We start from the raw sequence: 26,604 nt of genomic DNA, 5'->3' as shown, positions 1-26,604 counted from the left end.
TTTAAAAATAAAATGTTAAATATTACGAATAATTTTCACAAATTTATTTCTAATCGGCAAACGCAGGATAACAAAGGTAACCAGCTGGTAACTGGACTCTCCGAAATATCCACCACTTCCCGACTCGAAGTCATCCAGTTGCTCATAAAAGGAAATAAGGCACGCACGGTGGAGCCGACTGCCGCCAACCAGACCTCATCGCGTAGCCACGCTCTACTCAGTATTACTGTGCTCAACCAGACTCCGATCGGAACCAAACAAGGCCGTCTTTTCCTGACGGATCTGGCCGGATCGGAGCGGGCGCGAAAAACCAAAAACCGTGGCAAACGGCTTCAAGAGGGGGCTCACATAAATCGCAGCCTACTTGCGCTCGGTAATTGTATCAACGCCTTAGCAGGCGGTGCCCGATATGTGAATTACCGAGATTCCAAGCTTACTAGATTGCTCAAAGAGGCACTCAGCGGTCGATGCAAGACGGTCATGATTGCACATGTTGCACCTGAGGCGAAGCATCGAGATGAAACCAAAAATACGCTTGTCTATGCAGATCGAGCCAACCATATCACGACCCGCTTACAAAACCCAACCATCTTGGAGGAAAACCGCGAGCTACCTATTGCACACTATCAAGGCATGGTGGCTGAGCTTCGCGAAGAGGTTAGCAGATTGAAGAACAAAATGCTGTCGGATCGTCCGCGGAGTGGAGCAGCTCTACAAAGGCAACAACAACCGGACCAAGACAGTTCATCCGAGGAACAGCAGAAGAAGATGGAACTCAAATATCTCCGAGAGCAAATCGTTCAAACATTCAAGCAACAGATGAGACTCCGGCGAAGGCTTTTGGAGGCGGACAGTCATCTTCTGGGCTTGGAGCTGGATGCCGAACGACAACATATGGTGATCTCGCATTGGCAAAGCCGGCAAGGCAAGTTGTACGATCGGATGGATGAGGATGATGGTGAGTTGGTGCTGGATTTTGAATGATTGGGATTTTTATTTTAACAATTCACAGTCGTTGTAGATTCCGATTCCGAGGGAAATTCTGCGCTGCGATCTGCCTGGAATGAGCTGTCTGCTATAGAAAAAGAAGTAAAACGATATCGCGAGATACGGATTGCTACTGAGCACGATTTGGAAGATTGCCGAAAGAGGGGAGTTGCATTGGAAGATGTAAGTATTTTGAAGAGTTTGAGTGTTTTACATGTCGTTTACAGTGCTCATAACCGCATATCAGTGGCATTCGCAAAAAGTAGGTATTGGTATAAACACCATTGTGTATAATAAAAACCAATTCTCGTCATTATGGAAAGCTCAAATTCACCAGAAAAAAAGGTGAGAAGATTCTGGAAAAGTTTCCAAATCTTCGCAGAGAAGCTCTAAAGCTTATAAGACAGAAACTCTAATACTTCAAAGACAGCAGCTATGAAGCTTCTGACACAGACATCCAAAGCTTCTGAGTCAGAAATCCTAAGCAACTGTACCAAAAGTTTCAATGCTTCAGACACAGAAGGCCTAAAGTCTCTGAAACAGAAGCTTCAAAGCCTCTAAGACTAAAAAGCTTCTAGAGGCTCTAAAGTTTTTGATATACAGGTTCCAATGCTTCTGAGACAGAAGCTCTAAAGCTTCTGAGACAGAAGTTGCAATGCTTTTGAGACAGAAGCTCCAAAGCTTCTGAGACAGAAGCTCCATAGCGTCTGAGACAGAAGCTCCAAAGCCTCTGCGACAGAGGCTCCAAAGACTCTAATACAGAAGTTCAAAAGCTTCGTATACAGAAGCTCCAAAGCTTCTAGAGCAGAGGCTCTAGAACTTTTGAGATAGAAGCTCCAATGCTATTGAGACAGAAGCTTAAGAGGTTCTGAGACGAGAGCTCCAATGCTGTTGAGAGTGAAGCTTCGAAGCTTCTGAGACAGAAGTTCTAAAGCTTTTGAGACAGAAGTTTCAAAGCTTTTGAGACAGAAGCTCCGAAGCTTCTGAGACAGAGCACCCAAAACTTCCGAGACGGAAATTCCAATGTTTCTGCGATAAGCTACAAAACTGCTGAAACAGAAGCTCAAAAGCTTCTCTGAGACAGAAGCTCGACATCTTTTTTGAGACGAATCTCGAAAGCTTCTGTGACAGAAGCCTCAATGCATCTGAGGCAGAAGCTCCAAAGGTTCGCTCAAAAGTTTTTGGGCAACATCTCCAAATCTGCTGGATGGACTTTGGAACTTCTGTTTTAGAAGCTTTGGAGCTTCTATCTCAGAAGCTTTTAATTCTGAGATAGAAGCTCCAAAGCTTCTCGAACAGCTCCAAAGCATCTTTTTGACAGAAGCTCCAAAGCTTCAGAGAAAAAGGTTCCATAGCTTCTTTAACGGAATTTCTAGAACTGTTGAGACAGAAGTTCCAAGGCTTCTAAGACAAATGCTTCAAAGCCTCTGAGGCAGAATCTATAAAACTTCTAAAACAGAAGCTCCAATGCTTCTAGGAGAAGCTATCAAGCTGCTGAGCAAAGAACCTCAAAAGCTCCTCTAAGACCGAAGCTCCAAAGCTTCGCTCGAAAGCTTGTGAGGGAATCAAAGCGTCTGCTAGAAAGCTTCTGAAACAGATGCTCATAAGTATTTGAGTCAGAAGCTTTGAAACTTTTAAGTGAGGAGATTGGAAGCTCAAGAGCTATAGACTGAAAAATACCACAATTTACGAGACAAAAGAGAAATTGATATTTAAGTCTTCACGCGTCCTTCCTCTGATAGAAAGACGCGCAGCATTACATTGCAATGTTATTCTCCCATTAAAATGATGTGAACATGTCGCCATTTTATCAGAGAAAGACAGCGTGAAAATGAACAAATACCTCAGTGATATCTCTAGGACACGTTTGGCCAACGTTCAGGAACAATTAAACCGAATTGGGTTTCCCGAGCTATTCTTCACATGGCAGTCGGAATCAGACTGGTCGAAAGAAATATACAATTCAATCTAATCTAATCTTATAAATATCTCCAACTTTTTGTCTTTTTTGTATGATATTAATCAACTTTACATGAAAATTAGGAACTTCCGGAAAGGATCAGCAGTGATGAAGAGCGGGAATTATTATCTCTACTATGTAGGGTTCACGAGCTAGAGGCAGATAAGGTAGAAGAACTCAACTAAAACACTCAATTAGATTTTCTGAACTAAATTGGGCAAAATATTCCAACAGGTTTCTCTCCAAGCAGAACGTTTGGCTCGCCAGGCGGAACTTCGACGGCGAGATCTACAACTCTTGCGGGCGGAACGTCAAAGGCGCTTATGCGAGGATATTATAAGCACGCAGCGTAGAATTATAGAAGGTTTGAATAGAATTTCAAATATGCTATATGCTACTGATTTACCAATATAAAAATGATCTTTTTCGCAGAGGGAAAAGTAGAACTTCCAGAGGATCTTCGGGAACTGTATGCCCTCTATCAGCAGGAGATTCACGCTAGCACTTATAACAGTGGCCTCTATACGGCCGCCAGTCGAGGGGATTATTACGACAGCAAGCTACCTCCAATACATCAACGAGAACGAGGGTAAGTTCCCCTTAGGAAAACAAGCAGCTAATTCAAGAACCTTTATCAATTTTAGAATGACTTCCCCCGGCAGCTCAAGCTCAAGCTCGGATTGGTCTCCCTCGCCGCTGCCCCCGATTGACGCGGAAGGCAACCTCATCAACCCGGACCGTGTCATGGGTCCACCCGTGGGACCAAAACTGCCTTCGATCAATCGTTTGCGTAGCAGCTATGGCAGCACTCAGAGCACATCCAGCGATGATTAAAAGATCTGTCGTCGAATTGCCACAAAGGTGGAAGGACGGGAGATTTCTTTTCGTCTATTGTTAAAAAGATCAATTAAAAATTTGTTTGAACTCCGATGAGCGTCTTTCTGAGATTTTGATGACTGTCTAACGTTTATTCCGATATAGGTTTTTAATTAATGCTGCAATACATTCAAATGCTATAATATATCCGGGCATCGATAATTTATATAAAGGAAACTAAAAAGCATTATAATACGTGTATTATATTAAATATTATTCGGATAAAGATCTGAAAGAAAAACAGACTTATCAAAACATATCTAATCAATCTCGCCAAAGAGGAAACGCCACTCAAATAAAGATAAAGCTTTATAATCCGCTACTTACCGCTTAATATTTTATACGCATGGTTCAACATAATTCCCCGGGAACAATCCCGTAACACCATCCATGACGCCTTCCCACCATCCGTCGTCGTTTTTCTTCAGCACGTACAGCACCGAGCTTTCCTGGAAGCTCAACTCGTCGTCCTTATCGGCGTAGTAGTCGTAAATGGCGACCACCTTTTCGATGTAGTTCTTCGGTACCCAACCAGGTAGATTCTGATCGTCCGGAACGATCGCTGCCACCAAGCTCTGAGTGTTCCTGGGTCGGCCAAAGTCGGCATGGTCGGACTCCTCTGGCGGAGGAGGTGGCGGCAGTGGTGGCGATTGGGACCCTGGACGAGGCATGTTTCGACTCAGCGTGTGCATTCCTATGTGGCCGTGGTCAGGCATCTCATGCGTTACGGTCAGAGGAGACGGCGGCGCTGTAAGGAATGGAAATACACGTCAGTGTCAGATTGAGCCATGTTGGTGCTTTCAGGGCTCTCAGATTAGCCAAGAGGATGAATTTAAACTGATTATTAAAAAACGTAATGTATCTTCAAGGATGAACCTTGGACCAGCAAAAGTAAGTAGCAATAAAGAAGTGTGCCCATATTTGAATGATCTTGCGAAATACTCACGTGGCATACTGTTGCGTTCATCGAATGTAGACTGGTGCTGAGTTGTGGACATCGGATGTACCATTCCTATTTGCGGTGGATGGTGCATTGCAATCTGACTCGGTGGCATGGGCATTGGAAGAGCGCTGTAGCCTGGACCACGTTCACCGCCGCCGCCACCAGAACCAGAAGTACGCCGAGGATGTCCAACTGGGAAGTTCGGTGCGTAATGCGATGGTACTTGCGGAGGAATAACAACCGGTGGTGTACGATACTCTCTCGATGATTTGCCCAGTGTTCCGGTATTGCTGGCGTTCTTCCCAAGCGTCCCAGTATGTCCAGCACTGCGAGTCATTTGGGGAGGCGTTGGAGGCTTCGTTGTCGGAGGTGGACCAACGGAAATATTGTTCACCGATAAGGATTGAACGGATCCCTGACTTGAGATGCGATGCTTCTTTTGGTTGTTGTTGGTCAGTGCTATTCCGTGGCCGATCTCGTCCAACAAACCGTAATCGATGGGTTTCCTTACGTACTTAATAGGCTTCTCCGGATTCAACGGTGCAACGATCTTGTACTGCCTCGTGCTGACTTTGTTGGCCGTCAAGACGCCTATCTCTCTTCTTGCTACCTTTTCTTTGTGGATCATCACCGTTTGAGATATATGATTCATCTGGGACTCCATTTCGGCCATCTGAGTGGCCTGAAGATCCATCAGCTGAAGAAAGTTGTACGCCAACGTGTTGATCTGGTAAGCAACGCTGGCCAAAGACTGAGTGGTGTAGTTTTTCGTTTCCTCCAGGGAAGCTTTCTTATTGTCAGAACTGTAATCGAAAAGGGTAAATTGCCATTATTGCATAGTTATGGAAGCAGAGTCAGTTATGTCAGAATCTCTAAAAACTCAAGTAAATTACGCCCAAAACCTGCAAATATCATGGAATCATAAACATTTATAAAACCCGCAATAAACTAAGCAACGTTTGAAAAAATCGTCTCATATCTGGCCCTTTGATCTAACATATTTTCCCCATAAGCTCCCACAGGTGGTAACATTCAAATGTTATAGCATAAAACATGCTCGCTCGTTTCGATTGAGTTTGAATTCATCTTTGGAAAACATTTTTCTTGATTGTTGATTCTAAATACCGAATATTAGCACTTCTAACTACTGATCCATAATATGGGCCAGGAAATGATTGTTTACCACGATTATGGATCACTTCCAAAAAATGTAGATTTGTGCCATTTTAAGCATTGGATTCGACATTTTCAGACAATAGCACTAAGGATAAAACTAATAAAACATCAAGGTTTGTAAATTTCATTTTTATAGCAGACACAAAATGGGTGGAAAACTTGGTGTGGAGCGAAAACAGTCCATGTCTCAGTTACTACAATGCAGTATCACAAAAAAATGGGCATTTTACCCTTGTTTCCAGCTCTGACACTGCTATTTTTTGCAGTAACATGTGACACATTGATAACTTTCGCCAAATCATGCAATACAGCATATTGAGTTGAAAATCTCTTGATGTTATGCACTGATCTGTAATATGTCACATTTTGATCCATAATATGAAAATTGATCCATAATATGGTTTTCAGAAACCGATACAATTTTAAATTTTTATGCAATCCTATGTAAATATTACACTCAAAACAGTTTACTAACCGAAGTTCCAATTTGAAACGATTCAATTCGTGCTTTTGAATTACAATTTTAGGTTTCCCATGTCGTTTTATTGAATTTTGTAGGTTGGACTCCATATTATTTGATCCATAACTGTGGGGTCATAATACGTTAGAGACTTTCCAATAATAATAGAGACGGTTGTCCGTCATTTCGCGCTAAACTGCGGTCAACCATTTCGCGGTGTACCATTTCGCGGTTTGTATTATTTTGCGGTTTACGAAATGGTACACCGCGAAGTGGATTATGTACCGCAAAATGTAATACAATCAAATATGTTATACGCGACAAGCAAACACCATGGATAACGGAAGAAATCAAAGGAGCGGTGGAACTAAGGGACTTGGCGTACACCCTGTTTTCACGCAACCCTAACAGAGTGCGTGGTGACAACCAGTGGCTGGATTATACCAGGAAGAGGGACAGGGCTAACTCCCTTATTTTTGCAGCTAAAAAGCCTTATGCCGAATTACATTTTGACCACAACCTATCTGCGAATAAGCTATGGTGTAACCTGCGGAGAGAAGGGATCCACAACAACACAAAGAAGGGCTCATCTATAGATGCCATTAACGCTGATGAACTCAATTTCTTCTTCAGCGAAGGTCATAGACAATTGCAAAGTATGGATCAATCTGGTTCATCCACCGAGCCAATCTACCCTACAGCGATAGATCATGGCGGACCGAATTTCAATTTCCAACGAGGTCTGTCGCAAGATTTTTGAAACTCATACCAACGCCACTGGATCTGATGACATTCCGATATCTTTCAGCAAGCTTCTTTGTCCCTTCATACTACCAGCACTTTCCCATCTGTATAACGCAATTATCGATTCGAAGATCTTCCCCTCCAGCTGGAAAAATGCCATCATTACTCCAATTCCTAAGATTCCGAATCCCATCCAAGCCAAAGACTATCGTCCAATCAGTAGTTGGCCAGCAATATCTGAGGTGCTTGAAAAGATTCTATTGGCCCAAATCACCGATCATCTCGACAACCCGAATGCACCACTGCTTGCAAAACACCAATCTGGATATCGCAAAGGATACAGCACTACTACCGCCCTAACTAAAATCGTTCATGATATTTACGACGGTTTCGGCAGAGAACTCTGCACAGTCATGGTCCTAGTAGATTTTTCGCTGGCTTTCAACTGCGTCAACCACCGAATCTTGGAAGCGAAATTGCGCAACGAGTTTCGTTTTTCTCAAACTGTGTGTGACCTTATCTCATCATTCCTTGCACAACGAAAACAGTCGGTACGCCTTTCTAATTCTGTGTCCGGCGAGCGTGGTGTCCTTGACGGTACTCCACAAGGTTTTTGCTTAAGCGCGTTGCTATTCAGCTTATACATCAACAGCCTGCCATTATCTCTGAAGTGCAACTAACATCTGTACGCCGACGATCTCCAGGTGTACATCACCGGGCCTGTGGCGGAAATCGACATACTCATCCAAACCATAAACGAGGACCTCGAAGTGATAAAACACTGGGCCACGGCTAATAAACTATCACCTAATCCAAAGAAAACTCAGGCAATATCTATATCTATATAAATAAAAATGGAATGGTGTTTGTATGTCACGAAATGGCTCACGAACGGGGCAACGGATTTGGATAATTCTTCCCCCATTTTGTTCGTCAAGGGTTCCGACGTGTTTGTGTGTATAAAAGTTTCAGGATGTTCACCGGGAATGTAGGAGAAACGGGACTGAACGGAACTGTCATTTTGTATGGGACGATTCATAGCGGTTTTCAACAGCCTACTTGATGGCAAGACGAAGTTTGCCGGGACCACTAGTATATAAATAAAAATGGAATGGTGTTCGTATGTCACGAAATGGCTTGAGAACGGGCTATCGGATTTTTAAAATTCTTCCATAGATATGTTCCTGAAGTCTTCCGGCGTGTTTGTGTATATAAAAGGGGGCCCAGATAGCCGTAGCGGTAAACGCGCAGCTATTCAGCAAGACCAAGCTGAGGGTCGTGGGTTCGAATCCCACCGGTCGAGGATCTTTTCGGGTTGGAAATTTTCTCGACTTCCCAGGGCATAAAGTATCATCGTACCTGCCACACGATATACGCATGCAAAAATGGTCATTGGCATAGTAAGCTCTCAGTTAATAACTGTGGAAGTGCTCACAAGAACACTAAGCTGAGAAGCAGGCTCTGTCCCAGTGGGGACGTAATGCCAGAAAGAAGAAGAAGTGTATATAAAAAGCATAGGATATTTAACGGAAAAGATTGAAAAACAGGAGTGAATGGAACTTCCATTTTGCACGGGGCGTTTCAAGACGGTTTTCAACAGCCTACTTGAAAAAGTAACTTGATGGCAAGACGAAGTTTGCCGGTAGCTAGTTTTCAATAAAACTGGAACTGTTAACCCCCAAATACCGATTTCATTCTGCGGCGAGGTGGTACCTTTGTCTACCAAGGTAACGAATCTCGGACTGCAGCTTGACAATAACCTGTCATGGAGTAATCAGGTGAACGATGTAGTCACGAGAACCTACAATACACTACGCAGATTCCGTCGTTTCGCTCCAGTTCTATCACTTCCAACGAGGAGGAAGCTGGTCCAAGCCGTCGCGTTTTGTTTTCAATCTACGGCGGCGTGATTCTACTGTAGCTGTTTGCAACTCAATTTTGGGACACGATTTACTTCCGAACTATCATCTACGAATCAGTATTGCCGTGTGCGTTTGAAATGCAAAAATCAAATGCGGGAACACCAAATGCGGTAAGATATTCCACAAGAAATGCAATGTCAAAGATAGATTTTTCTTGCTAGGGCGGCGGTGATTTCTGTTGTCGTTGCTAGGTGTCCTTTAATTGTTTTGTTTACCGTTTAGTCAAGATTTACATCTCAAATGCAAACAGCAATACTTTCATGAGGCAAGCCTACTATGGGAACCAACCAGAATATATCCTAGGATATCCTGCAACATCTACAACGTGGACAGCAAGAACGAACTCGTTGTTTCATCATACCAAGGCACACATCAGAGAGTGGCAAAAGCCTGCTGGTGTTCGGAGCCACCTGCTGGAACGGATTGCCGGTCGAAACAAAACAAAAACCAACACTATCGTCTTTCAAAAGCGCGATGAAAAATTTAATTTAACTTCAAACTTTCTTTGCTCCTTTTTTGCAATTATGTTATTTTTTTTTGTTTCCTTCAGTCATTTTGGTTTTGCATTATTAAGTAATTTTGTTTTGTTTTTGACTTCAATGTGTAGTTTTAAATTTCCTTGACTTGATAAAAAGTGTTAACTGTAGGGTTCAAGGGTAAGTCTTAGGGATCAAGATCCTGGCCAATTCTCCGGAATGAAAGACAGTATTTCTGTGTGACCATTCACCAGTACGGTAAGAGTAGGAATCCTCACCTAGCTTGTTTATTCATCGTTGCTAAGTACTAAATTAAAACATAGCTTGCTATATAATATCAATCTCTACATTAACTAACAAGTAACCGTAAGAATAAATAAACAAATTACAAATTACAAATCAATAGAGACTTATTAGAGACTTGCTATAAAACAGACACCAAGTCTCGAAATATAGACCTGCTACCTGCTATGCCCATGTGACGATTATTTTGTAATGTGATTCTATGCTTTTCAAGATCCATTCCTTAGCTTAAGTGGCCCATTATGTGCCAATCGTTCATAGCAAATAGTGTGCAATATTCGGGTGGAGTGCAATAATCAGCAATCTGCCCCATAACTACTACGAGTAGTACCTATTTCACTTTCCCTTGCTTAAGTGCTTTCCATTTAAATACCGAAAAACAATGGATAAGCTGCACGACAGCTGGCAATGGCAAACAACTGGAGCGTGAGATTTCTTCGAAGGCCTCTTCTAAGCTAATTCCCAAATCAGGCCCCGCCCTTTCCTGTCACGCAACGATACAACGCCCCAAAATCCAATTCCCCACAAAACCCCTTACTCACCGGTAGTAAGTGTCCTCGCAATACTCGGCCACCCGCTCCAAATTAGTGTAACTTTCCTGCAGGTTTTGCCTTCCCTCGGGGATTTCCGTCCGGATCAGGGTAATCAAATCGTCCATTTTCGCTGCTGACGATTGCAAATCTGGAAGGTTTGCTACGGAGATTAGTAACTATATCAGGTACCACCATTGAAAATTGAATGTGACCTACCTTCAACGGATAAATGGAATGCAATTCTTCCAATAAAGTGATTAAGATGACCTAAACACTTGATTTATTGTAAGAAAACAAAAAAATTAAATCATGAAACACCAAAATGGACAGCTAATCGAATTTTTGTGGATGGTTTTCATTTTTTTTCTTCTTCGATGTTCCCTTCAAATGTCAAAGAATAGGCCTTTTCATGTGACAGGTCCGTCTATGCATTTGTTTACATCGGTGGAGGACCAGTGCTAACACGGGTCTGTCATTTTCATAGAAGAACTGTCAAAGAGCTTCCGGATCAGCTGATTTGAAACGTCATGTGAATAGGCCTATGGTGGGTTCATTTTCCTAAGAAAACATTTCCAGTGTTCAGTCCACTCCCATCCGTTCCCGCTGGCATTTGAATGTTCAGGTGGAAACATAAACTGTATGGTTATCCTAAATGAGTTTTAAAACGATTTTACGCTGTTTGATAAATAAATAAAAGAGATATATTCATTCAAGCAAACATAACTAATATTTCATTTAAATGGTATTTTTATAACTCTCATGATACAAAAAAATGGAACGAATTTGATTAATCATAATCCTGTATTCAGAACGATCGCTTTCGCAACACATCTTCCGAACATTCCATTTCACTTTTTTGACATGTTGCTTACCCCGCGCATTGAAGAATCTACGAATGATTCACCTACGATGTTCAAATGGCATTTGACAAAAGCCATGCACGATAAATAAATGGTTAATGAATTATCGGATAGTCTTTTGCTAATTTCTGACAAGGTTTGCGAAAAATCCGTGGTCTATCTGAATTGGTAAATTATTTTACACTTACGGTTCATTCACAAAATTTCATTACGCCAAAAATGGTCATATTTGACACCCACCACTTCGTAACGCTTTTTGCATGAATATTTTACAAATTTTGTATGATGTATACATAATACTATATTGAGGACACCCAGCCACCCTTCTTTAGTGCTATAAAATTTGTGAACAGACCCGTAAACATACAAATCCAAAAATATCTTGCGTATTTTTGACACGAATTAACAGTCTACTCTCCCGATATTTCATAGCTCAATACTGAGTAAGGGCCCATTCACATATGTTATAACCACAGACAAACAGACGTCACACTCCCATCATTGTCCATCGACCACCATTTTAACGGTCGATTCAAAAATATGGTAGGTGGCCAATCCACCACCTGCAGCGCTTGCATCGTTTTTGTTCGCGTTTGACGTTTACACACTACCGCCATCTGTTGGCCCGTCGGCCAAACACACCAATTTTAGCATTGGGCGTACATGTACTCGTGACTATGATTTTGATCGAAATTTGTTCTAAGTGTTACGTCTGTTTGTCTGTGTTATAACGCTGAAGGGGGTGGGTGGGTCCCTTCGTGATGTTACGGCTCATACATTTTTTTTTAAATATTCATACAAATAGCGTTACAAGGGGGTGGGTATGTGTCGAAAATAGCCATTTTTAGTGTTATGAAATTTGTGAATAAACCCTAAGAGAACCACAGTGAACCTTTGTTTTCATTGCTACCTCGATGTTCCCTTGGATCCCATTTACACTATGGACCGATGCACGAGTTCACGAATTTGACTTTTGAGCGGTGCCGAATTCACTGGTTTCCATGGTCACATAAATAACACGGCACCGCTAAAACGTCAAATAGTGAACTCGTGCATCGGTCCATGGACCAATGCACGAGTTCATCATTTGACGTTTGAGCGGTGCCGTGTTATTTACGTGACCATGGCAACTAGTGAATTTGGCACCGCTCAAACGTCAGATTAGTGAACTCGTGCATCGGTCCATGGTTTTGTGTTCTATAATCTCAGTAACTCGGGTACCTTCAATGGATCGATGCACGAGTTCACTATTTGACTTTTGAGCGGTGCCGTGTTATTTACGTGACCATGGCAACGAGTGAATTCGGCACCGCTCAAACGTCAAATTAGTGAACTCGTGCATCGGTCCATGGATCAGTGCACGAGTTCACCCGTTGACGTTTGAGCGGTGCCGTGTTATTTATGTGACCATGGAAACGAGTGAATTTGGCACCGCTGAAACGTCAGATTAGTGAACTCGTGCATTGGTCCATATCGAGTTATGAAGAGTTGACATTATTTTCAATCGATGTTTATTCGGAATCAACGTCAACGGGATTCTGGTCACGGCGTTTAAGTTTTCTAGAGTAGGATAGGATACACTCTGAGAAGTAATTATGTTCAAGTCATTACCAAAAACATATAGCTTTTTCCATAATGCTTTTCATATAGCTCTGATTTAGAAATCGTATAGATAGAGTTCATTATGAAAATCACATACCTTTTAAGCATAAAGACGATGAATATGGAATCCAATGGAAAGTGGTGTTGAAGGCAGAAATTTTTAAATGGCATTTACTACATGATTGTTTTAAATAAAAGCTCAAAAATAAAAATACGCTCGAGTCGTACATTTTAAAATTATTTATATAACATATTGTATTAGAATCCACGTAAATGATTTCTTCTTTGACATGCTTTGAGAGGGACCAAGTACTTCTCCAGTCTACAAATCATTCATCATCCGGCTAAACATAAACTGTATGGTTACGGATCCACTACCTAACCATCTCATAGTTACTACTGGAACCTGAAGCCATGTTTTATTGTTGTAGGATGGTCGGTACAAAAATCTAAAGTAATGGAACCATGTTAACAAAATTTAAGCACAAAACTAACATCCGAATAAAACAACTCACGTAGATATCGTCAAACAGAACTTCAGAAAGTTCTCAGTTGTATAGAATCAGCAGTGAAATTCTTCAGCGAGCAAGGTAAATGCTCGCAAATAATAGTTTCACATTCTAAAATATGTACCTACATAAAATTATAAAATTATTGAAAAGCTTAAAAAAGACACGGACACCGTCTTCAGTCATTTAGCTGCACAGACTGTAACTTAACACTAGACAACGGACAAGCATGCTCCAGTGGCACAACCGTGAAACATTCCTGGCGAAAAGTTTCAAAGGCTGAAGCTGGAATCGAACCCGCACCCCATGACACGATGCGATTAAATGCCTGACGACACTAACCGCACGGCCACGAGGCCCACCATATATATGTGCCAGCTTAACTTTACAAATTTGCAAAAGCTCGTCGTTAAACCAAAATCTGCTACCAAATTGTATGCAGTGGCCGCCATCGTAGTACTAAATATAAACAGATTTTTTTTCACAAAATAAAATCATATAACATGTATCTGATTTTTCAATTACCGAATGGTTAAACGATATCCAATAAGTTATATGTGAAATTCAAACGGCTTCCCTAAGCTTGATGGACCTTCATATAGGGTAAATTATGTATTTTGGACAGGCTAAGGATATGTCTGGAAACGGCGATCGATTAACTGCCTTAGATACTAATATTTTATTAAGTTATGATACTTATATGCTTAATGTATCATTGTTTTTTGAGTTTCTGGAGAGAAAAAGCTTACAAACTGTAGCAATAGGTGCCAAAATAGCGTTTTTTAATTGCCTGTCTGTTATACATTTCGGACATCAAATATACATTTTGGACACCTTCATGTGAATATAATTTGGACAGGGGCGTTATCTCACTATCTATTCAATAGTTTCTTAAAAGGACATGCATGCATGTGACATTCCAGTGCGTTTCATCAGATGGCCAAATTATATCAACTGAACAAAAACCGTAATCTATTTTGGACACCACCTGATTTATGCCTTATATACTAATGTTAAGATTTTAGATGAACTTAGCTTCAATTTTAGACATATTTTATCATATTGCCGCCTTTAAACTTTTTATGAATGCCTATTCTGAGCGCTATTATTGCGTTAAAAGTATGTTCTCGAAACGTACATCCCCTTGCATTCGTAGGTTTCACAGGTGTTCTTTTGATACAATTTACAATATTGGTATTTTTGAAGCTAATTTGTAATTGTTATGAAATTGGCCATCATTAATAAGTGATACTTACTTGATACTTGATGGGCTACAATTCGCTACGATGAATCTGCGCCGAATGGATAAGTCTTCTCCACTGGGCTCGGTCCTGGGCCAATCGCTTCCAGTCGCCCTGAACGTTAAGTGCCCTTAAGTCCTCCTCAACCGCAAAAAGCCATCGTGTGCGCGGCCTACCACGAAGTCGGCGGCCTCGTCCGGGTTCTCTGTTGAATATTATCTTTGCTTGTCGTTCTTCCGGCATACGGGCAACGTGACCAGCCCAACGCAGCCTGCCGTGTTTTATGCGCTTGACAATATCCACCTCTTTATACACTTGGTACAACTCGTGATTCATGCGACGCCGCCAGATGCCGTTTTCTAGTTTACCGCCGAGTATTGTTCGCAGCACTTTACGTTCAAACACCCCGAAAGCTCTCCGGTCGACTTCCTTCAATGTCCATGATTCATGGCCATAAAGGACAACCGGAAGGATCAGTGTCTTGTATAACGCGAGTTTTGTTTTCGTTTGCAGGCTACGGGACTTCAGCTGGTTACGGAGCCCGTAGAAAGCCCGACTCGCAGCTGCAATACGTCTTTTCACCTCGCGGGTAACATCATTATCGCATGTCACTAGTGTTCCAAGATACACAAGTTCTTCCACCACTTCAAACTTATCACCACCTAGCACCATTTCGCTACCACTAACACGTCCGGACCCACGTTGACCACCAGCTATCATGTACTTCGTTTTTGTGGTGTTGATCGTGAGCCCGATTCTCGCTGTCTCCCTCTTGAAAGGCACGAACACCTCTTCCACTGCCCGACGGTCAATCCCGATGATGTCGATATCGTCCGCGAAGCCAAGGAGCATATGAGAACGTGTGATAATGGTACCGCTTCTCTGCACACCGGCTCTCCTGATAGCACCTTCGAGCGCTATGTTAAACAGCAAGTTAGAAAGAGCGTCACCCTGTTTCAATCCATCTAAGGTTACGAACGATTATGAAATCTCGTCCACCACCCGCACACTTGATTTTGATCCATCAAGCGTTGCACGAATCAGTCTAATCAGCTTCGCCGGAAAGCCATGTTCGGACATAATTTGCCACAACTCGTTTCTCTTCACTGAATCGTACGCTGCTTTGAAATCTACAAACAGATGATGAGTCTGCAAGTTGTACTCCCGGAATTTATCTAGGATTTGACGCAGGGTAAACATTTGATCCGTCGTTGATCGGCCCTCTCGAAAACCAGCTTGGTATTCGCCGACAAAGGACTCCTCATACGGTCTCAATCTGTTGAACAGAACTCCAGACATGATTTTGTACGCCGAATTAAGGAGTGTTATCCCTCGGTAATTGGCGCACTCCAGTCGATGCCCTTTCTTGTACAAAGGGGAAATGAGACCTTCCAACCAACTAGTAGGCATTTGTTCTTCCTCCCATATCCTCGATATGATACGGTGAAGGAGTTCGTGCAGCTGCTCGCTTCCGTGTTTGAGAAGTTCGGCCGGGAGCTCGTCCTTCCCAGCAGCCTTGTTGTTCTTCAGCCCATTGATAGCTTTTTTTACCTCATCTAGCGTTGGAGGTTCCACAGCCTGTCCATCGTCATCGATTTGAATTCTGCTACCAGATCCACTTCCATTATTTCCATTCAACAATGACTCAAAGTACTCTTTCCACCTGGCGGCCACCATTGTCTTATCCGTCAGCAAGTTTCCTTCGCGGTCGTTGCACATGGCGGGAGACGGCGCTGTTTTTCTCCGCACACCATTTACGGACTCGTAGAACCGTCGCATGTTGTTCTCTTCCATAGCTTCTTGCGCCTGAGCAATTACTGCCTCTTCATGCTCCTTTTTCTTTCTGCGATGGATCCGTTTTTCGGCTGCCCTTGCTTCCTTGTACCGCTCTCTGCTCTGACGGGTACCAGACACCAGCATCCGGCTTCTAGCCATGTTCTTCTCGTTCGTCATTCTCTGGCACTCCTCGTCGAACCAACCGTTCCTTGGTCTTCGTTGAGCAGTACCTACCACTTCTCGCGCTACTGTGCTCACTGCTCCGTGGACTGACTCCCACAGATCGCTGAGGTTGACGCTTTCGTCGATTTCGCTAATCCGCTCGTCGAGCATTTGATGGTAGTCCGCTGCTACACCATCTGCTGACAGGCGTTGGATATTGAAACGCAACGATTGTCGATTTCTAGAACTCGAGACGGTTGATAATCGCGCTCGAATTTTGCTTACAACGAGATAGTGGTCTGAGTCGATATTAGGACCCCTGAAAGTTCTAACATCGATGACGTCGGAAAAATGTCGGCCGTCTACCAGAACATGGTCGATTTGGTTGCAAAGTTCGCCATTTGGGTGTTGCCAAGTGTGCTTGCGGATATCCTTGCGTGCAAAGTAAGTGCTACTGATGGCCATCCCCCTGGTGGCAGCAAAGTTCACTAAACGTAGGCCGTTGTCGTTGGTAACAGAGTGAAGGCTCTCTTTACCAATGATAGGGCGGAAGAAGTCCTCTTTTCCGACCTGCGCATTAGCGTCGCCGATGACAATTTTCACGTCGTGTTTTGGGCATTCTCCATAGGTCTTGTCTAGACATTCGTAAAACGTGTCCTTCACGTCATCGGGTTTGTCGTTAGTCGGTGCATATACGTTGATCAGGCTGTAGTTGAAGAACTTGCCCCGAATCCTCAATACGCAGATCCGCTCGTTGATCGGCCTCCACCTAATAACGCGCTTCATCTGCTTCCCGATCACTATGAAACCGACTCCGTGTTCAGCTTTATCGCCACCGCTGTAATAGATGTTGTATTTGAAAGCGGTGTTAGCGACGGGATCTACCGCTCTGAATTCACGTTCTCCAGATCTTAGCCAACGCACTTCCTGAATAGCAGCCACGCACACGCCAACTTTTCGCAATTCACGAGCCAAAAGGCTCACTCGTCCAGGTTCATTTAAGGTCCTGACGTTCCAGGTACCGAGTTTCCAATCATAGTCCTTATTTCGTTGCCAGGTCGGTTGCCGAAAATAACGTTCGTTTCTTCTTCTTTCTCCATTTTTCGTGGTGGATAATGAATTCGGTATGCTACCTTACCGGGGTCGCGCTACCTACATCACGTTGATGGGACTGCCATCTTAGGTGTAGCTGACGTGATACAGCGTTTCGTACTCAGCCGCTGGATACCAGAACAGACGCTGTTTGAGCCGCACCTCCTGGTGTACAGACGCTCAGAACGCACCTCCTCACTCTAGCTGATGTCAGAAGGACAACAGTGCCCAGGCTGCACTACCAGCTAAGTACGCAACCCTTAGCTGGCGGTCTTTGTCATCATTTGACCCGTGGAAGCGCGAGGTAGGAACTTGTGAGGACCAGAGCTGTGTTGGACGCTCCTTCCTGATTGTCGACTCACCATTTTGCAGCCCAATATTAATTAATAAGTAGCATAGTGTATTAATAATGCAATACATGATTTTCCGTGCATAAATTCCTCATCATCTCATTGTAAATGAGCATAGAACAAGCAGCCTGTCCAAATTATATGCATGTCCAAGTTATATACGTTACCCTAGTCTTTATTGGGTGTTAATAAAACCTATCAAATATGAATTCTGATGCGTGTATATGGCCGGTACGCTGATCATAAGTACTGTGCAAAAGGATAGGACAAGAAACGGTCAAGGAATGTTTCCGCTACCGAAATTACTTTAGCTGTACGCAGCTGAGAAGTAGAGCTGATTTCATAACGTCGGTAACGCCTGCCATACAAATCAAAGGGAGCTGTCACTTTTCCGAACGGAAAAATGTGCCGCTCAATTATTCCGTAAGTAAAAGTGACATTTCGCTCATACTGAATCAGCTGTCAAAATTACTTTGGTAAAAAGGGGAAATTTTACTTAAGTGATTTACGTTTCAGGTCCGTACTTGGCTATAGGATGTGATAGGATAGGATAGGATAGGATAGGATAGGATAGGATAGGATAGGATAGGATAGGATAGGATAGGATAGGATAGGATAGGATAGGATAGGATAGGATAGGATAGGATAGGATAGGATAGGATAGGATAGGATAGGATAGGATAGGATAGAATAGGATATGATAGGATAGGATAGGATAGGATAGGATAGGATATGATAGGATAGGATAGGATAGGATAGGATAGGATACGATAGGATAGGATAGGATAGGATAGAATAGGATAGGATAGGATAGGATAGGAAAGGATAGGATAGGATAGGATACCCAAGTAACAATTCCACAGCAATTTGGCATTCGTGTGGATTTATTAATGTTTTATGACAGTTACGTGAATGCTATGATAGCTAGAAACGACATTTAACGTTGCTAGAAGATGATATTTTGTAAGTCAGCTCTTAGTTGTTTTCAAAATCTTTCAGAGACAAACTATAAAGTTGAAATTTTGTGGCTTCAAACCCAGCTTTATTGCAGCATCTAATACCTCATTTAAACTGCATATGGTGGCTGCATGACACTTATTTGTGACGGCTATGATAAAAGATTGATATAACACACCTTGTTGTCATGAAAGCTGCTATTAAACTGATTGGCTTGCACTTGAATCTTGATAACTTACCTTATTTATACCTAATGAATCAGATTTTGGGCTCTTCTGATGCATTGCAAATGCATTGCGATGCATTCCGAACACTTATTCCTGACGAAAAAAACGACAAACTAATGTCCTTTGTTTCAATGTTTCTGCGTATATTCTTCATAATAACATACCCAAACTGCAAACTTTGTTGAATGCTGCTTGGTTACCATGAAAAGCGAAAAAAAGCTGCATCATCTTCCATCAGCATTTGCTATGGCAATTTCACATCCACAAATGCTGAATCATAACAATGTGCCCTCATTTGTGTGTTTATAATGACAAAACAGCATTTGTCGATAACAATCAATCAATCAATGGTTCCCCCATATTAATTTCACTCCGGTTGCCACAATTTCCCTTTTTCAAATCATATTATCTCCATGAATTCGCTCATTTCATGCTATGGTGTGATGATTAAACTGACTGAATATAGTTTAAAGCACAATTACTGCCCAATCAAACCAAGAAATGTTGAATATGTTTTATTCTTCTCTAAATTTTTTATTTTATTTTATTTATTCTTTCTCTAAATGTGGAACTTCCAGTCTTTACTGCTTGACAACTTGAATAATAATAATATTGTTCTTCCAAGTCATGGCTTGCTGTAAATGATAAATCACCACATCTCTTTTTCTTCCAAGGGATTCGAGGAGACGATAATATAAAAAGAACTCCATTTATGTTTAATTTGAACTCGGAATCTTTCGAGGGATGGGTCCAAGATGGGTCCAAAGACTAACTAGCTGTTTCCATGAGCCCAATGAGTTTATTCTTCACCACACACGTCGTTCAAGATCTGCGCCCTACTAATGGACACATGTGTTGCTACAACCTGTGTGTAATTTACCACATTTACCCGAGTTATACTTGCATTGGACATAAGTAGTTGTACCCTACTGCTTTCAAATACATTTTTGATTTTTTCGCTGAACCTGGATGACCAACAACTTGTTCAGCGCTTCCTACTGAGGCCATTATTCTATGTCCACTAGATCCGACAGTTCAACTCTCTCATATTTTCGGTGTGACTACTCCCTTCTAAGGCGAGTATTTCAATTTTTACCTGATTCAACGGATCGTATCCGCACCGGTTGCTCCCTTCTAAGACGAGCTTTTCTTTTCTTTCCACCGACCCAACGGATCGAATCCGTTGCTTTGACAGCTCCTTTCTAAAGTGAGCATTTTCATACGTCCGCCGGACCCAACGGATCGTATCCGTCGCTACGGCTGCTCCCTCTAAAGGTGAGCATTACATGCTTACTCGCCGCACCCGACAGCTCGAAACTGTCGCGGCTGCTCCCTTCTAAGGCGAGCATTTTTTTTTTTTTTGAACAGCCTGACCCGGTGGATCGCATCCACCACTAAGGCAACTTCCCAGAAGTTTTACTTATTTGACTTACAGGTTTGATATCCTTTTTGTCATCCGTTCATCCTGACATCGAATATTAACATTCTTCTCTAATTCTTCAATGGAACTCTACAAGATTCCATAATATTCTTCAAATACTTTTTTCTTACCGAATAAACTAAATTTCGTAACTCACAGAAGAACGTGGGTTCTATCGTCGCCAATGTGGAACTTCCAGTCTTTACTGCTTGACAACTTGAATAATAATAATATAGTTCTTCCAAGTCATGGCTTGCGGTAAATGATAAATCACCACACTATATATACCATTTTCAGAGGGGGCACCGGCAATTTCACTTCTTTTTTATCACATTTCACAGTAAATCTTACTCGGCTCTAAACATTTGAGCACTATGTCCTAATAAATCAGTTTATATATTGCATTTAGACAAAAATTGTCGGAAGGTCGTTGGCAAACTGGCAACTTTGCTTACTTCCGATACTATTTTCTGTTCAAATCATATGATCTCGCAACACTGCTCCTAGCAAATCAAAACAAAAGCATCGTGCAGGATGACACAATAATGGTTGTGAAAAATCTTCTGTGGAACTTTTGCCTTGCTTCTCCAAGGAACAGGACAGGATTACGGCGGTAAAGGTCCACCAGCCATTCCCTCATTCTGCCATTGAATATCTCAATCACCTGCTTTTGCTGATTTTCTTCAGATTCCGTTTTATTCGTAGGCCTGTTGGCGGCGCTCTGCTATCGGACTTCACTTCCCTTTTCTGCTAACCAAACCAAGTTCATTTTCATCATAACGAAGCTGCCAAATGCAAGTGTTAAAAAACTTCGGAAGTAAGTACGGAAGTCTGAAGTCTGGACTTTCGAACTTCAATTTAATGCTGGCGACACAATACATGTAACTACACGCAAACAAATTTTGTTGTATAATCTACCAAATCCATGGTAAAATTAAGAACTGCACCAACGATTTTCAACCGACTACAAAAATCTGTTAAGTTTACTATAATCTGGTGAAAATCACTGAGCAGTGCAGTAAATTTGACTATGTCCATAGTAGCATCCACTACAAAGCATTGTATTTCAATCCGTGACACCCACCGTACAACACAGTGTGGTCAAAAGTATGATGCTAAACTTCTCAAATCAAGAATGTTTCTAGTCAAAAATACTACAACTCTGATTAAATCAACAGAATAAATTTTCTTGTGTAGTGATGTTGACTATATTTTGGTAGAGTTAACAGATTAATGTAGTCGGTTGAAAATCGTTGGTGCAGTTCTTAATTTTACCATGGATTCAGTAGTTTCAACAATAAAATTCATTTCAGTGTATATTACCCTGGGAGGGAGGCACCGATACTACACACGAAATATGACAGGTTTTTTTTTTTCAAACTGCAAGAAAACTCCAGCTTGCCAACGACAGCCAAGGCAGACTTGATGAAAATCGCTAGTTTTCTTTTATTGTGTACCTTCGATCTTTTTGGACAAACATGGAAAAGGGGCCAAAGTTTTCTATGCATTTCATTTCCATTTTCATTAGAAAAAATAAAATGATTCGTATTCAAATACTTTATATTCAATCAGAATAAAAGGTGCTATCGTGACATTACTTTTGAATAGGCACGAGTAGCTTATCAATCGTGTTTTTGTCACATTCGATTAAATGAAAAACAAAAAAATGTTTTGATCAACTACGTGCTTTTTCATGTTTGTCCATTGTTTCAGATCCGGGCTCACAGTGACAGTTCGTGACAGCAGAATCTCGGCTCACTATGACTTACAGAAATTTCGTAACGGTTTCTCCCTCCCAGATATTACCTATATTGGAGCGTTAAGTGCTTGATGGTTACTTAGGCATGGATGCCTTCTTTAAATTTATTTCAAAATGTTTTAAATACCGTGAAACGATTATGAGTCGATACTGTTGAAAAGCAACTACCAGTGGAGACAATAATCAGCGGATCGAGAGAGGAAGACCGAGGCTTATAGATCGAAAATAACAACAACAGAGTGATTCCACTGTACACAAACGACTTATTTATTATCAACATAAACAATACCTACAATAATCGACAACACATATAACCATGGTGTACTAATTAACATAGTAAATAGTACTTTCCAAAGCATTTCTGTTCCAGTCCTCGATATTTGCATGAGTCGATGGTCCCTTCAGACTTAGGGAGGTTTGACTGTATTTATTGTTACAACTAATGTTGAAATCGGCCAAAAGCGGTTGGAATCAATTTCGGTCACTATACCCCTTCTATCACTAAACAGAATAGCGCTTACCGCTTTTCTACTAGCGCTGCCTTTCCTGTACGTTTAACCTAATGTCGGAAGTAATGCGATGTATAGATCATCAGATGGTTTAACGTACAGGGAAGGCAGCGCTAATAAAAAAGCGGAAGGTGCTAATCGGTTCAGTGCTAGAACGGATATACAATCAATAAGATCTGAGCTGCAATCAGTGGCTCGGTTTCTGTAAGAATCAGATAAGTTTGACAACAATGAACAAATTTAATTTCTTTGCATTTTTCGCAAAAAAACATCAACTGTTTTATTTGTTCGCCAAAAAAACGATGATTAAGGTGAAGATAAATCGAAGCCAAACATCAAATTTTCGAAAGCACAAATCTGGAGAACCAAACATCCGTTTGAGCTGAAAACTGAATCGATTGGTTACCAGCTAGTAACCAATCGATTAAGTTTTCAGCTCAAACGGATGTTTGGTTCTCCAGATTTGTGCTTTTCAAAATTTGATGTTTGGCTTCGATTCATCTCCACCTTAAACATCAAAAGTAAAAGATTGTACAGGACTGACGTCTGTTCATTTAAATTCGAATGATTTCATCCCTTTTCTTGTGTGCTAGCATGGTAAAAGAACTCGAATTGGCTCCTGGAAATTCCTAAGGATTCAGCACCAAGATCGCATATGATACAGCATGACATTTCAAAGCTTTCCATTTTCCTCCTGTGAGGACGCATAGCACAGTGTTTCGGATTGATTGGTGAAAAGATTGGGTTTTATACAGTAGAGTTTTCGCACTTGCACAGTTTATCCTGGAACTCCCTTTTTAGCTCTCATTTTTGCAATACAAAATCCCCTTCCTTTTGACTGTGATTAAGCTCCCGAAGGTTGTTTAGCTCGTTACACACGTTCCAGCTGTGCCGTGAATTATATTTTTCGTTCATACATAATCCTTGAAAGGGCTTTGTGAAGTGCTTGAAAAAAATGTCAGCCATCCAACTGTTGCGAGAATTGATCAAAGCATCTGAAAAAGCGGCAAACATTGCAAGAGTTTGTCGCAAAGATGAGCATCTTTTCGGATTATTGATACAAGAAAAACCCAAAGACGAGGCAAATACACGTTTTGAACATGATTTCAAAACATTGGCTGATTGTTTGATTCAGGAGACTGTAAAATATGACATTGGAAAATTGGTAATATGGCTTTCCAGGCACTTAGAAATAACCATTCATGAGAAAATTTCAATAGTTTCCAGAGCTTCGGAAAAACATTCGAGGAGAAGAAAATCCCAACTTTACCAATGCTTGCGGTGAATCTGTAATTATCTCCGTTTCAGACGACAGACATGAAACCACAGAAAATCTTCAGAAGGTTGTGTACAGGATTCTTATTGGAAAATTGGAAACATTGAACTTGTTACGTAAACACATTTCAGGTTTTGAATGGTGACAAGACCGCTGCTCTGCGTTTGATTGACGAGGTGTATCGGGATATCGATTTGGATGATGAAGGATGGCAAATTCCTAGCGAATCAGTTTCTCTTGACCATGAAATTTCAGAATTGGGGATTTGGATAGATCCAATTGACGCTACAGCTGAATACATTCAAGCAAAAGAAAAATACTCAAAGTTTCCCAATATCATGGCGTCTGGGCTGAAGTGTGTAACTGTTCTTATTGGCGTTTTCGAGACTGTGCAAGGCAATCCAATTATCGGTGTTGTGAATCAACCCTTTGCTAATGAACCTGAACCGAATGAATTCGAAGGAAAAGTGTACTGGGGACTTACAATTGGTGATTTAAAATTTAATAATATTGTATCTATTGAAACTGAAGATAGAATAGCTGTGCTATCTCCAACAGAACAATCAAAATATGTTGAATTCCTAAAGAAACAACTAAAATATGATATCGTATACTCATCTGGTGCTGGATATAAAATATTAAAAGTTTGTACTGGAGAAGCTGAGTTGTTTTTGCTTAGCCGGGCTAATACTTACAAGTGGGATACTTGTGCTCCACAAGCTATTCTACGTTCATTGGACGGGGAATTGTTTGATTTGCAAGATACGCTCGTGAATAAATCTTTAAAGAAAATTTCATATCGTGATACAAAAATCACGCGTAATACAGGTGGACTAATTGCATATCGAAACATCGAAAAATTTAAAGATTTCCTCAAGTTATAAACCGAACACAAAGTAACCCTCTATAATATGTCACACATTGAATGTATTGAAATAAGTAATTATTAATCCTAACAAATTTACTGGAATTAGCGGCTGTTGATTGTTGTCGAAAATGATATGATATTTGACTTATTAAATGTTGAACATTAGATGGCATTACTCTAACTGCTGTCCCAAAGAGACATGCTGTAACCGTTGATCGTGGAGCCAAATTTGATGTAATCAATCAAAACAAGGAAATCTAGTCGGGTAAGGAAATCATTTATTTTTATGAGTATATTTTAAATTATTTGAAACAAATTTCTCCACGAACTTATAATTCAGAACCAACAGTACAAAATGTATACCTGTATGTTTTCATTTTTAAAATGTATTATTTTTTTTCAATTTAATCTGACCAATAATGCTTTGCTATTTGAATACAGCGAATCTATAATTTAATTTTTTGTTAAGTTTAATAGTTCTATTATGCTTTCAACCCAAAGAAATTTTAAGTCGATAAATCATGAACGAAAATGTAACATTTGCTGTTCATATAGAAATCAGACATATTTATCAGGCACTGATGAAGATATTATCATACAGAAAACGCTCCTATCTAAAGATTCACTGAAGTGGCTACGTTCACACTTTCAATATTAATACTACAACAGCAATGGAATCTTTCGGATAGTTGCTCTAAATTATGTGAATAACTTTATTAAAATAGAATGCAATAGGGAAATACGATTATGTGATGCTATTTAGACGACTTTTAGATTGATGCATTTATTGTAATATGGATCCACCGGGCATCCGTTTCAGATTATGTAGCTGTTTTGCAGAAATATATATATATATATACATACAAGTAATGATAATCAACAAATGTGTGTTAGCATGAAACGAATATAAAACAAGCATCAATTAGCGAAGCTTTAATGTATATTTAGAAATAGTTGTGCATTTAAAATGCTAAATCAAATGATGTTTGTGGTGTAATATGTCATTAAACTGAACCTAATAAAGTATTTGTGAATCTGATACGTGACTTATATTGGTTTCACTGTTTGGTCCGTGACCGCATCTCTCCATCCTCGGTTCTGCCCCACGCTCATCAAATCGTTGTGAACTTAATCCACTTAGCTCGCTGCGCTTCACGCCTTCTTGTGCCAACTGGATCCGAAGCGAACACCATCGTTGCAGGGTTGCTGTCCGGCGTTCTTGTAACACGAGCCTCTATACGTGCCATGCCATAAATTGTTCTCATGACTTTTACTGTGCGCCGTGTGTTGGTTCTATCTCGCTCCTTCTCACGGGCAACTTGAAAACAGGGCGCACAGTAAAAGTCAAACGTTTTATAGCATGCATAGGCTCATGCTATCCTTCCAAGTTTGGTAACCTTCCGAATACTGCTTTAAGCTATAGGTATGCTGTTCCGCCCAAGAAAAGTAAAAATTTCTGTTCAAGAAATGCTCAAGAAATTTTCTACAGTGAGCTCCATTTGAATTGACATATCTTTTCAACTGCGTACTGCGATCAAAGAAAAATGCTTTTCTTGAGCATTTCTGGCAAGAAATTTCCCACCCATCGAGATAGGCGATTACTTTTCGGTTGAAGT

The 26,604-nt window shown here is 41.1% G+C and overlaps 3 protein-coding genes across 7 annotated transcripts in view; 2 read left to right on the top strand and 1 right to left on the bottom strand.

Annotated features, from left to right (window-relative positions):
* The window catches only part of LOC5579633 (kinesin-like protein KIF19), a 92,926-nt gene extending 89,049 nt beyond the window's left edge, over positions 1 to 3,877 (top strand). Inside the window, exons 5-10 of one of the 3 annotated variants that reach the window (XM_021838763.1) lie at positions 67 to 958; positions 1,022 to 1,170; positions 3,031 to 3,114; positions 3,182 to 3,311; positions 3,380 to 3,536; positions 3,592 to 3,877. In XM_021838763.1, the coding sequence (XP_021694455.1) occupies positions 67 to 958; positions 1,022 to 1,170; positions 3,031 to 3,114; positions 3,182 to 3,311; positions 3,380 to 3,536; positions 3,592 to 3,781 (1,602 nt within the window). In that variant the 3' untranslated portion in view covers positions 3,782 to 3,877. Of the gene's footprint in view, positions 1 to 66; positions 959 to 1,012; positions 1,171 to 3,030; positions 3,115 to 3,181; positions 3,312 to 3,379; positions 3,537 to 3,591 lie in introns of all 3 variants that reach the window. The other 2 variants (XM_021838764.1, XM_021838762.1) reach the window with 2 other exon arrangements.
* LOC5579632 (abl interactor 2) lies at positions 3,862 to 10,757 on the bottom strand. 3 transcript variants are annotated; one of them, XM_001648034.2, is made up of 5 exons: positions 10,597 to 10,757; positions 10,390 to 10,540; positions 4,770 to 5,569; positions 4,151 to 4,571; positions 3,862 to 4,052 (listed from the first exon to the last, which is right to left on the bottom strand). In XM_001648034.2, exons 2-4 carry the CDS (start codon positions 10,503 to 10,505, stop codon positions 4,162 to 4,164), a joined length of 1,326 nt encoding a protein of 441 aa, XP_001648084.1. In that variant the 5' UTR covers positions 10,506 to 10,540; positions 10,597 to 10,757; the 3' UTR covers positions 3,862 to 4,052; positions 4,151 to 4,161. The 3 variants fall into 3 exon arrangements, with proteins under 3 accessions (XP_001648084.1, XP_021694458.1, XP_021694457.1); XM_021838766.1 differs by having other exon boundaries at positions 3,862 to 4,068; positions 10,390 to 10,528; XM_021838765.1 differs by having other exon boundaries at positions 10,390 to 10,528.
* Positions 10,758 to 23,530: 12,773 nt separating this feature from the next.
* On the top strand, positions 23,531 to 26,034 carry LOC110674709 (inositol polyphosphate 1-phosphatase). Its single transcript, XM_021838761.1, has 3 exons — positions 23,531 to 24,009; positions 24,065 to 24,187; positions 24,252 to 26,034. The coding sequence occupies exons 1-3, from the start codon at positions 23,800 to 23,802 to the stop codon at positions 25,002 to 25,004; spliced, it is 1,086 nt and encodes a 361-aa protein (XP_021694453.1). The 5' UTR covers positions 23,531 to 23,799; the 3' UTR covers positions 25,005 to 26,034.
* The last annotated feature ends 570 nt before the right edge of the window (positions 26,035 to 26,604 follow it).

Source organism: Aedes aegypti, chromosome 1 (genome assembly GCF_002204515.2).
Source record: "Aedes aegypti strain LVP_AGWG chromosome 1, AaegL5.0 Primary Assembly, whole genome shotgun sequence".
NCBI lineage: Eukaryota > Metazoa > Arthropoda > Insecta > Diptera > Culicidae > Aedes > Aedes aegypti.
The sequence above is the reverse complement of the archived record's forward strand: the minus strand, read 5'-3'. Positions and strand labels throughout refer to the sequence as shown.

Coding starts and splice junctions, on each gene's coding strand:
- LOC5579632 (XM_001648034.2), bottom strand. CDS start 10,505: ATGGACGATTTGATTACCCTGATCCGGACGGAAATCCCCGAGGGAAGG. Junction 5,570..10,389: donor TGCGAGGACACTTACTACCG/GTGAGTAAGGGG, acceptor TTTCGATTACAG/TTCTGACAATAAGAAAGCTT. Junction 4,572..4,769: donor TGAACGCAACAGTATGCCAC/GTGAGTATTTCG, acceptor CATTCCTTACAG/CGCCGCCGTCTCCTCTGACC.
- LOC110674709 (XM_021838761.1), top strand. CDS start 23,800: ATGTCAGCCATCCAACTGTTGCGAGAATTGATCAAAGCATCTGAAAAA. Junction 24,010..24,064: donor AATATGACATTGGAAAATTG/GTAATATGGCTT, acceptor AAATTTCAATAG/TTTCCAGAGCTTCGGAAAAA. Junction 24,188..24,251: donor CCACAGAAAATCTTCAGAAG/GTTGTGTACAGG, acceptor AACACATTTCAG/GTTTTGAATGGTGACAAGAC.